Consider the following 12,459-nt stretch of genomic DNA (forward strand, 5'->3'; position numbering starts at 1 on the left):
AACGTAAACCTAAAGACGAGAGGTTCAAAGCGACGAAATCTTGTGTCACAGCGACGAAATCGCAGTTCTATCGCTGTGACACTGGCATAAAGAAAATCCTAAAGCTGTAAAATATTTTTATCATCCATTTGGTATTGCAACCCAAATTATGTACAACTGTGGCGTCTGTGTGGTGTAGTGGATAGAGCATTAGACTGTCAAGCAAGGAGACCCAGGTTCAATCCCTATATAGGGTTGGACCCAGACATGTTCGGACATGCACCCAAACGTTGTGCCCTTGGGAAAGGCACTTAACACATATTTTCTCCCTCAGTTAGAGGGTTCCTGGGCCCTATGAGGGTTTGGGTTGGCGTTAGGAAGGGCATCCAGCCGTAAAAATCTTGCTCAAAAAAAAGAGAGAGAGAGACTTGCATTTGATGCAAGCACGTCTAACACCCGTTTCGGGGAAAAATGTACAACGCTGTTCCTTACACTCTTCAGTCATAGTAGCATGTAATCTATACCCTTTTGAAACAAATGTACACTTAAAGTAACCCTTGGTTATATTATATTCTCTCTGTCACGTCACGGAAGAGCGAAACGATCTTTCACAGCCACACGGTCCTTCCGACGGGTACAACTGTAAAAAAAAAGAAAAGTGACTATTACTTTCCTGTGGCATACATGTGGCATATACATGTATATGCTTTAAAATTGCCCATTAAAGGCAACTAATGTAATTTTAGGACGCAAAACAAAAAATACTTTGGATGAGGAAATCTGAAAAAAAATCTGAGCAAAAATCGTATCTAAATTAAGTGCATTGAAATGATACAGTCTCACATGGTCAGTTCTATGGTACACGTTCTTGACCAACTTGTATTATTTTTGAGATGTGCAAAATAATGAAACCCCTTATGAATGAGAAAATATAATAGCTGTCAGTTATAGACGTATGCATGTAAAAGATTCAACAATTAAGGGTTAATGACCCGCCCCGAGGTGAATATGGTGTGATAAAGCCTTGGCAGTTGCTATAACCACCGAATAAAGCCATCGAGTGAGCTTTTTCCGTAACAAATTGATGAAAAGTTGAGGCGTATAAATTATTTTGTTCTTAAATGTCTCGCATCCATTCATTCATTTATTGATTTCTATCATATTTACTAAAATGGTCCAACATAAGTGGAAAAATGCATACTAGCAAAACAAGAAATCGCATACTATATTAGTCAGTTGCTTCAGATAGCATCAACTATCTTTCTGAATATGAGTCACTGATGAAAGATAGTGGATGCTACACGATATGTATCATTCTTTAAATTTTCCTGACCAGTTGCTTACTTCATACCATATGATTGTAACCTCCATCAACGTACCTTGGAAAATAGACGGATCTCCCCTGAGCTGGAGAAAGCGTTCCGTGTCGGGCTTCAGTCGCAGCTCCTCCTCATAATTTTCGGCATCTGTCTTCTTTTCAGTTATTTCGCTAATCCCCATCATGTAGGCAAGTCCTACAGAAAATTTGACAGAATAATGTTCAAAAGAAGTGAATGTCTGCAGGTCTTGCATGTGTGCCGTAAAAATTTGATTAAATTTCATCAGGTCACATTCAAAAGCAAAGATTATTTTTTTCAACTTGAGGTTTGGCATAAATTATTATCTAATCTATTTTTGTGGAGACTTAATTTTTCAATAGGACAGGTTTTTTTTCAATTTAATTTCTCTAGTACAGTATGTAGCAATACAATGAGAATAATGTTATCCGGTGTCATGGTTATGTGAACACTGCAAAAATAAAACGAAACGATCTACTATTTCTAACATTCTGTATTCAAAACTTAATTGATCAATGTTTCACGGAAGGGCACCATCATGGTTTCAAATGGCTGGCGTGTTTCAAACTAAACAGTATTATTAATTGACTTTACTCACCACGTATGTAGCTGGGGTGAGTATCAGGTAACACTTGTCTCTTCAGGTCCATCGCCTTTTGGTATAGCGGCAAGGCTTCGCCATACTTCCTCTGAAGTACCAGGTTTCTAGCTAAGTTGGTGTAGCCTATTAAAAAGTTGTGAAACGATTTTAATCACTAAAATCATTGTTCAGTTTTGCTTCTTTGTTACTTCTCTGTATGGGAGGTTTTTGCTTGTGATGCATTTTTCTGTTTGTTTTGTTTGTCGGTAGTTATTTGAATACAACCATAGTGTTATAGGAAGGGAGGGAGAAAATGGGGTAATGACACACTGATAGGCAGAAGGTCAAATTTGAAGGTCAAATTGAAGCTCCAACAGGCTGTGAGTGACAGTGTAATATGTACATCAGCCAGTAGCTCAATAAAATAAATAAACTAGAAAGGCCGACATTTGCTCAGGAGCAAATGCAGCAGATGGCTTCAACACTTCCCCCGTCCCAGAAATAGGAAAATTTACCCAAACAAATACAATTTAATGTACTCACTGATAGCAAGAGATATGTGCGGTATCCCTTTGTAGAACGTCTCTTTCATTTCCACACTTCGTCTCAGAAGTGTGTCAGCCTTGCTCCACAACTCGAGTGCCTGGTAGAAGATCCCCAGGCTGTGGTATGCTGTAAGCCCCCAACATTGGTGTCATATATATACAGGCACTACAATTGCAGCATATATCATAGATTACAGCATGCCCGTAGCCAGGATTTTGAATGGGGGGGTTCTTCCCATTGCTTGAGGGGACCTCTAGCGCCATAGGCGCGAGGCGAGCGCCAAAGGCGCGAGGTTCCTAGGGGGGTCTGGTGGCATGCTCCCCCAGAAAATTTTGAAAAATGAACCTTCTAAAATGGCATTTCTTGCGTTTTTTAGAGGATTTCAAAGAAAAAATCAGAGATAAATTTTTGTTCAATGACAAAGGGAGCAGTTTTTCTACGATTCCAGTCCATCTTTTCAAGAAAAATCTTGGACCTTTACATAAAATGTGGACCAAAAAGTGGACCTTTACATAAAATGTGGTCCCAAAAAGTGGACCTTTACAAAAAAAGTGGACCAAACCCCCGAACCCCCCCCCCTGGCTACGGACATGTTCACATAAACATTGTGGTCACTTATGGTAATTTAAACGGCAAATTGTAAACGAGAACACCTATCCAAAGTACCTGTAAATGGAAATGTGTTTTCTAAAATGGTGAATAATTATTCTATAGATAAGGTGACTTCGATAGGGCCAGAGATCTTACACTACTAAATTAGTGTTGAAAGAGAGAGGTGATCACAATATTACTGTTTTAATACTCAATTTGATTACATCAGGTTGCATATAAAATTTACCTTAAAAAATTATGCTTAGTCTTGTGACACACTCAGTGTAAAATGTAATCTATGCTTTTTAGAGAAAAGCTCCCTGTCAAGATAAAAACAAATTACTTACCCACTGCAAGTTCACAATGGCATGAAAGCCCCTGAGCCTTCATCCACTGTTCCTTCAAGTTCAGTGCCTCCTCCAGTAGAGTGTGGATTTCATCCTTTCTTGGGCTGTTAGTGAGCTCATGCTGTTCTTGCAGGAACATGGATCTTGCCAGGCACTGAATTCCTGACAATGACATGAAATTTGTATACATGAAGTTCAATATATTTTCTAAGCAGCGCGTTTTCACTAACACCATCAACTGAATCACTACAACTATGACTAACCCAACACACGTCACTATACCGAACACACCTCACTACCGAGGTTAAAGCCTGGTGTCCTTATGGTTGGGCGTCCTGGTGGTTGGGGCTGGCCCTCTTCGGGGCTCGAGTAGTTTTCACCCCGACCAGCTCAACTGGCTGCTAGGTGAGAGTTCTGCACCTTTAGGTCAGTATGACAGGAGTTGATTAACCCCACCAGAAGGGCTATTTAATTTAACCCCCATTGTGCAAACCTACCAGGCAGCCTAACAGGGCTCCTGTAGCCCAGAAGAAAACCGTCCAAAAGCACGATAGAAAGGACATGCTATCAGAGTTGGCACCTTCCTCAAATTTAATGATCTACCACCTGAGAAGTACATGTATTAGAGGTCATATGTCAACTCTGGGACAGGTGCATGCATCACTGTGGCTTCCCGAATCCCCAGGATGGCATTGTCTCGTGCTGGTGTCTGGTAAGGCCAGCTATATATTCTTACCCATTTCCAAGCTATAAAAGGAGGAGGCACACAAAATGATGGATTCTACTTACCTTTTCCAAGTTCAAGGTCATGAGTTTCCCCCGTGACTTTATGCTCTCTCAGGATCTCAACAGACTTAGCGAACATTTTCTCTGCTTCGCTGTCCTCTTCCACTTCCACCAGTACCTGTCCAAGTTCTCTCTCCACTTGAAAGAAAGAATAAAGACATACTTACTTAAGAACTTGTTATGCACAGTGTGTCTACTTTTACCAATTGTATCCATGTATATTACACCTTTGTAGTCAAGAGACAGAAACATTTTCATGATCAAAGAACCTAAAAAAACATTTATTGTCTGCTAGTACTAGCACCACATTTGAACTGAAATTGAAGTACTAGACTGAAATATACATTTAGGTGCAGGTAACAAGAAATACCAGAGGACAGAATCATACACTATCTCTGACTTACCCATTGCCAACTGCAATGTATCGTCTGACTCCATTAGAAGTGACAGGGATCCCTCCAGCATTGGTTTGGCCATCTCTGCCTTCCCTTGGCGCCTGAAACAGCTGCACACAGCTGCGATGAGAGGATGTGGGTCAGCACTCTGGGTGACACGAAGCTTCATCTCTCTCTCCAATTTGAACAACTTCTCACATGCCTTGGTGATGTGAGGGATCAACAACTGATGGCTGCTCTTGAACTTCTTGTTGAAGTTGTCACCATCTTGAAAGAATTCTTTGGTCGGGAAGGCTTTGGTCTGTAAAGCAAGAATTTCGAGGTAGCAGCTTGTCATTTCGTCAACGGTCATCTGCCAATATATGACATCTTGGTACAACGGATGGATGTTGAATGTCCTTGCTGCAGCTGTCCTCTTTTGACTGCCATTGGAGCAGACTGCATGGAAAGGCCATGGGCTGATGAGGGAGCAGCGCTCTAGGGTCTCCAATATTACTTTCAGGTTTGACGTGACGTTATCTTCAATTTCTCCTGACTCAGAGTTCACTGATGGACTTGGAAGCAGGAAAGATTTTAACGTCCCTTCCGGTACGGCATGTGCTCCCCAGACAAACAGGTGCTCGGGAATCTTGTCACTGGAGAGGAGGGAAATACAGCGCAGCAGAGCTCTGGCAGCTGGAGGGAGTGTGTCCACAGTGAGGGAATAGGCCGTCAGCACGCTACCCCTGTGCTTGTTTGGCTGAGCCAGATGTTCGATCGATGGAGTGTCCAGTTCTTCCTGAAAGATGGCGACGTCTTCGTCATCCATTCCAACTCTAAGCAGGTCTACGTGTTTGAGCTTGTACAATGATCTGAGATCATTGCCTGCAAGCTCCTGCAGCTTAGGATAATGCTTGTCAAGTTGGATTGACTTTAGCCAAACCTCCAGATTGTCCTCCTGTGTATCTGAAGGAGGCAGTGCATCCTTCAACTCAGATGTCCTTTCTTGAAACATCTTCTTATACTCCTGAAATGTCATCCTATTTGTTCCACAGCCGATTCTGGCAACAGCTTGCTGTAGCGCCAATGGAAGCCCTCGAAACTCTACTGCCAGGGTTCTCAAGGCTTTAAACTCAGCAGAGTTTTCCTCGTTCAGCTTGATCATCTGTTGTTTTGCTTCCTCATTTGTCATTGGACGAGACGTTCCTTTGATCAGCATCAGCATTGACTCCTCCTCACCAAGTAGGCCTACCTTGATGGTGACGTGAATGTTGTTCCTTCTGAGGTTGCAGCTGTTCTCCCTGCTTGTCATCAGAACGTCCCCTTGCTTGGGCAGCCCTGCTGGAAAGGACATCTTTAACACGGCCAAGTCGTCGCAACTGTCGACAACGAGGAGCCAATCAGAGTGCGTCTCTAGCCAACGTCTCACCTCGCCACAAATTTGGGATGAAGTCTTGTCCTTTCCTTGTAGGTCTAATCTTAGTCTGTTGAACTAGACGGTGAGATGGAAATAGAAGGAAAATATTTCGATCTAGTTTTGGCTTACTAAAAACCTGAAGTATCAGACTGAGTATATTGTCAGTATCAGATGGTTTGCCAAAGGAATGTTAAAAATCGTATAATAGTAAATTTATTTGAACTTCAAGTACAATGTCAATTGCAAGTACAATGAAAATGATAAAGTTATAGTAGGAAACACAATAAAAATGAACATTAAGTAGATTAAGAATCTTTAACTTATGCTACCTCTAATTACGATATTGTTGGGTTTGATTTCTTTGCTGTATGAAGTGGAGTGCCTAACGTTTAAGATATATGAATTGGAAGTGGGAAATACAGTTTTTTGTACGCTGGAAATACGTATTTCGATATCTCTTTCAGTGTTGTATTGTGGGCAATTGCAAATAAAGCACATTTCATCGTCCACTGCTTTTCCTGTAGTATTTACAATTCTATATTATTATTATATCATTAAAATGTACTTGTTTGTATCAGAACTTTTTTTTCATTAAGATTGTGGGGCTGACACTCTTACATCAAAGTCTTTGATATGAAGATACCCCATGTTGTACATAGATTTGAGATTATATACTGTAGTGTGTGAGTGTCTTACAATCAGTCTCATGCAGGTGTCTATGCTCGCAGCTGTTTCTGCATACAGGTAGAACACCCCGCCTGGGTACTCCTCATTGTACCTCTCTGCGTACTGGATTGCAAGTTCTGTCTTTCCAACACCAGCTACGCCATGTAAGGCCTGCAGAACAACATTACACGCAGTGTGTTACACTCTGGGTACAGTCAAACATGGCCGCACGCAAGGGACCGCGCAAAAATGGTTGGTGAGGGGAGGTGGTTGCTCCAGGCAAATGGTTTATTGAATAGCCCCCCCCCCCAAAAAAAATTTCTTTCCAGGAGACATAACTACAAGTTAGAGATGCAGAGGAAAGAACCGACCATGTCAAAGGCCAAAAAAATTCTAGATGGGAACTATGCGGGTCCAGATCTCGATTAGATGCATTTAGGCATGGAGCTGAAAAAAGTCGCTACTCATGGTTGCAATTTGGTATGATTGTTTAGCAGAGAGACTGTTTTTACTGTCGGACGCTTCTGACTGGATGTGGTAGCAGACTGTCGCAGAAGTTGATATTAATGATGATCAAGTTCACCATTTGACTGTTACTGCATCATTTTTATGTTTTACATGTCACAACTGAAAACTGCTGAGCTGTAATGGGGCCTAAAATGTTTTCTAATTAAAAAACACTGTGGAAACGTGTTACAATAGCCAAGAATACATGCATAGTAATTACATTATTGCTAACATAACCTGAGGGAGAGAGAGCGAGTGAAGGAGAAAAGAAAGAATAAATTATTTAAAATCATGTTGATGTCATGGATCCAAACCTGAACCGGGGGAGTGTTGGCCTTGAAATTCTCATGAAGTTCGCTGAGGATGTCCTCATGCAGACAAGGGGTGAAGATTGGATTTGGCCGTCCCATTGCAGGAACTAGAACATCATTTATGTGATTCATCGGACATAATTTACCCCAAAACACCAGCTAACTAAAAACTATCAAACAAAATTTAATGCTCAAAATTGAATTTCTTAGTAATCCACTAAAAGAAAAAATGTTAATTTTACTGTACTCTGATACAGTCAAACTTGCCCAAGCAACCACATCTGTATAAGCCAGCCATCTGACCAGAATGATCGTTCTTTATCGATCCCGCTTTTCCTCTCTTAGACATAAAGCACGTACTGAGGAACTTAAAGTCGACCACTTGTCCAACGCAACCTCGACCAAAAATGGACCAATATTTGCCTATGACGACTGCGTCATTTTCAAGCATGTAGCAGAAAACATTTTTTTATGTCTACTATAACCATGGAGGTTTTACCTCCATGCTATAACTAAAAATCTTGATGGAATCTGCCAGTTAAAAAATAGACAGTCTTTGCGCAATGTAAAATGGCACCGCCTGGGTCATGTTTGAACATGGGTGGTCTGATGTACAGTTGCATTTCTTGTTCTCTGTTTGGTTGGTCTTCTCGCTATGTTGTTTGTATAAGAAGACCACTTGACTGAAAAGACCAATGTTTCCTCTGTCCCCTGGATGGTCGTCTTAGACAAGTTTGACTGTACATAAAATATTTCATTAAGTTGTAATGTGTTTTTTTTTTCAATTTGCAAAAGAAATCGGATTCCATTTGCAGCTGGTAAAATAATGTATTTAAATGATAATGATTGAATGTGTTTCTTCTACTAACAGACATGATTCACAGATTACATGTATGATTACCTGATGCACTGCCTGGACGCTCCACAGGAGGTTGGTTTTCTCTTGCGTCCACCGAATTCTTGTCTCCAACAATAATGACAGCATTGTCACCTGTCTGGAACACCATGCTTTCATTGCCTGTCACGCTGGCCATCTGCACAGCGCTAGCACTTCCTATGATTAAAGAACGATAATAAATAGCTATTAGAGTTGACATTTGATCTAAATTTTGAAATGAGTACGCCTGCAGTTCCAAAACAGGTTGCTAGGGGGGCAATTAAGAACTACTACAGTAAGTATACTTCTTTCTGATGACTGATGAATGATAGGACTTTATAACATATGACATATATAACTTTGATGAAGGGAAAAATTATTAGATTTAAATTATGCAAATCAAGACCCTATTTGCATAATTGATAGGAAAACAGTAATACGTTACGGTCTCGGGCCGGAGTTTTTTCACCATATTGGATCTGGCAGACACACTCCGACTCCAGTCAGGCTACAACTCCGCCAAGAAAAGTATGCCGGGAAATCTCATTATATCAGTGAACGGAGGTTACCAGCCGGCTTCCGATAGGATTTTGGTTATCGTCTGACTTGACTCTACAATATGGGTTACATAAGAAACTGTTAAGTCAAATGTAAATTTTGAATACGAAAAATATAGTTTTTTTTTCAGTTTTTTCAACGGACCTGCCTGGAAAAAACATTTCCCAGGGTAACGGCTAAAATGCGGATCTGAAATAGCTTACTACTTCGTGGAACTCTTGTTATCATTCACATTAAAACATTGCATTTTGCATTACCTTCTTTTATTGGTCCCATAATTCGGGTTGAACGGGTCCCTACTGTTGCTCCATTAACAGCACTGGGTGAACAAAATTTTTAATATTAGTCAGGACGAATTTGAACAAAACTGACAATAAATTCAAGACCTGACATCGATGTCTCTGTAAAATAATTGTAATCTAATTGACCATCACATTATTGTGAATTTCTTGCTAACTGTCTAATGCGTTTTCCCACTGGGTCCCACAAGGTAACCATTTAGTGAGATATGCAAATTGAAGACGGGAAATGAATTATCCTTATCTTGGACCTTCTACCTAACTCCCTAGTGAACATTTTTCAGCCAAACATAAAAAAATCAAGGGACACAACTACAACTTGTCATTACTGTATTTACACTATATCAAAACCGTATTTGGATATCGCAAACTGCAATGTAACACAATTCTTAACTCCGTAATATTCCGTAGAGGTATAAGCTCTCCGAACTGGTGTTTAAGTATTACTAAGTATTAATCAGTGGTTCCTTACCCATTATCCTGGTGTTCAGTTACTTCCGAAGTTTTGTACTCCATCTTGAATCCTGCTCAGGGCCATTCAGCTCATTCACAATTTGTCTGTAATAAACATTAAAACTGTCTAATTGATTAATATACAGAAACTTAATATACGTACTGTACACGTACACCATCCTGGTAGATCTTCTAAATCTGGATGATTATTATAGCAAGCTAGAGTTCTACAAGCAAGAGTTAAATAAAGGGTTAATGCCCCACCCTGAGGTCTATATGGTGAGATAATCATAGTCCGGGATCACAAGATATTATAACTGGAAGTCCTGCTGCAGTACCAACAAAAGCTGCCAGGGGACCCAAAATCTAATCATTTCTGGGTTTCATCAAGATCTACCCACCTACCAAGTTTCATGACAATGCTTGAATGCATAAATTATAAAGTTTCTTGAGTTCACAGATGGACAGACAGACAGACAGATGGACAGATGGACAAATAGACAAACGCTACTGAAAACATCACCTTTTTGGCAAAGGTAATAAACACCACCTAAGGGTCTTTATCTTCTTTAACAAGTTTGGGGCCAAAGCTGACAAACATCATTGTCCAGACAGCACTGTAACTTTATCCGTAGTGACTATAGCAACAAGTGACTATGACGTCATTGTTTTCCCACCCCCATATGTTGCCAGGTAGCAACCCATACAAACGCAACCCCTGAAATCGTGGCATGTAGTCACTTGCCCCTGAGTCTTGTGAACAATAGCCTAGATATGACAACCTCGATAGCCTCCACCATGTACCAGGGATACGTATCATAGATTCGCCAAAAGGGAAAGAGTTCGCGCCAGCAGAGTTAGTCTGCGGGCAAATGACAAAACACACCACTGGCTAATTATGCTCCTTATTTGGCTACATTTTAATTAACGTTTCTGAGCCCGCGGTGACGTCATTCTGGTAGAGACAAATCGTTTGACACTTCAGGGGCCCTTTGAAACGTTCACCCATTGGCAAGGAGTTCAACACAAGGCCTTGTGTTGAACGTCCTTGGTTCACCAAGACTGCCTGGGGCTATATGATATCGATTACGTTTCAGCAACAGCAACACGTTTCACAGTTTCCTTCTATCAGTATAGCACATACATAACTCACGTCACGGTTGTCTGAACAGTGAATAGCAGAGACGCTAGCGAATGGCACACGGCACACATATTGATTGTGAGTAGTATGTGCTTACCTGCACTACGGCCCGGCTGTAACGACGCAGTCATATATGAATTGCTGTAACCTGCACTCCTTGGATCAAGTAAATCTAGTGGGGGAGAGTTTAGTAGCTCGGGTGGTGTCCCGTGAGTCCAGAAGAAGAAGAAGTAAATCTAGTCCACTTTCATTTTGCAGTATATATGGCAAGAAATCGGACATAGAAAAACAAGGCTCATTTTAGAATCTTACAGCAAATCTTACAGCAAATAATACTTCAAATATGATTGTACCCAAGGGAATTTGTCATTCTAGGTCGCTATTTACTACATTAATCATTTAGATTATGTTTTCCATTATAGACAGATTGATTTTTCTGCATCTTCTCGACATTGGTCATTAAACACTACGGTTAGTAAAGAGACGTGCACATAACTATTCTAAAGAACGTAAATCTGCTATCTTGCAGTCCAAGACACTTGGCAGCTGGCACAGGAAAACAAGCCACTTTGGTGTATGCCACGAATCATTAAGCTAAAACCAAACAAGGCTTTTTCAAATCTTACAAGTGTTTCTGCCTACAGCACACACAGGTTCTTGAAAAAAAAAAAAACAAGGCTCTTTTAGATATTACATATTACAGACACGGATTATTAAACACGATTAAGGTCTTTAATCCTATGCCTACATCTCACAGGTTGTTTAAGAAAACCCAAGCCTTTTCAAATCTTACATCTTACTGACACGGGAAATTAAGCACGATAGTAAATTTAACAGAGAAGGGCGTAAAGGTCTTGATCAAGCACGTGTCTCTGTTCTGGGAGAGAAAAAAACCAAGGCTTTTCTAAATCTTACATCTTGCATATTACAGACACGGGTCATTAGGCACGATGGTAAATTTGACAGGAAGGGCGTGAAGGTCTTTAATCCAGCACGTGTCTCTGTCTTCAGCACATGGGTTCTGGGAGAGAAAAAACCAAGGCTTTTCTAAATCTTACATCTTACATATTACAGACACGGGTCATTAGGCACCATGGTAAATTGACAGAAGGGCGTGAAGGTCTTTAATCCAGCACGTGTCTCTGTCTTCAGCACACCGGTTCTGTGAGAGAAAAAAACCCAGGCTTTTCTAAATATTACATCTTACATCTTACAGACACGGGTCATTAAGCACGATGGTAAATTGACAGAAGGGCGTGAAGGTCTTTAATCCAGCACGTGTCTCTGTCTTCAGCACACCGGTTCTGGGAGAGAAAAAAACCAGGGCTTTTCTAAATATTACATCTTACATATTACAGACACGGGTCATTAAGCACGATGGTAAATTGACAGAAGGGCGTGAAGGTCTTTAATCCAGCACGTGTCTCTGTCTTCAGCACACCGGTTCTGGGAGAGAAAAAAACCAAGGCTTTTCTAAATCTTACATCTTACATCTTACAGACACGGGTCATTAAGCACGATAGTAAATTTGACAGAAGGGCGTGAAGGTCTTTAATCCAGCACGTGTCTCTGTCTTCAGCACACCGGTTCTGTGAGAGAAAAAACCCAGGCTTTTCTAAATCTTACATCTTACATCTTACAGACACGGGTCATTAAGCACGATGGTAAATTTGACAGAAGGGCGTGAAGG

The 12,459-nt window shown here is 40.8% G+C and overlaps 1 protein-coding gene across 1 annotated transcript; it reads right to left on the reverse strand.

Annotated features, from left to right (window-relative positions):
• Positions 1-564: 564 nt before the first annotated feature.
• Positions 565-9,749, reverse strand: LOC109473421. The gene is made up of 11 exons (XM_019773282.1): positions 9,648-9,749; positions 9,134-9,195; positions 8,343-8,495; positions 6,654-6,794; positions 4,571-6,032; positions 4,170-4,304; positions 3,381-3,542; positions 2,440-2,568; positions 1,915-2,040; positions 1,331-1,493; positions 565-619 (listed from the first exon to the last, which is right to left on the reverse strand). The coding sequence occupies exons 3-11, from the start codon at positions 8,454-8,456 to the stop codon at positions 565-567; spliced, it is 2,487 nt and encodes an 828-aa protein (XP_019628841.1). The 5' UTR covers positions 8,457-8,495; positions 9,134-9,195; positions 9,648-9,749.
• Positions 9,750-12,459: the final 2,710 nt, after the last annotated feature.

The sequence above is a fragment of the Branchiostoma belcheri genome, unplaced genomic scaffold (genome assembly GCF_001625305.1).
Source record: "Branchiostoma belcheri isolate BF01 breed outbred unplaced genomic scaffold, Haploidv18h27 scaffold3, whole genome shotgun sequence".
NCBI classification, from domain to species: Eukaryota; Metazoa; Chordata; class Leptocardii; order Amphioxiformes; family Branchiostomatidae; genus Branchiostoma; species Branchiostoma belcheri.

Bases quoted from the DNA above. Each gene is read 5' to 3' on its own strand.
- LOC109473421 (XM_019773282.1), bottom strand. From the start codon at position 8,456: ATGAAAGCATGGTGTTCCAGACAGGTGACAATGCTGTCATTATTGTTG. The intron at 6,795-8,342 runs GTAATCATACAT...GTTGTTCTGCAG, and splicing joins GCGTCCAGGCAGTGCATCAG to GCCTTACATGGCGTAGCTGG. The intron at 1,494-1,914 runs GTGAGTAAAGTC...AATTTTCTGTAG, and splicing joins TCACCCCAGCTACATACGTG to GACTTGCCTACATGATGGGG.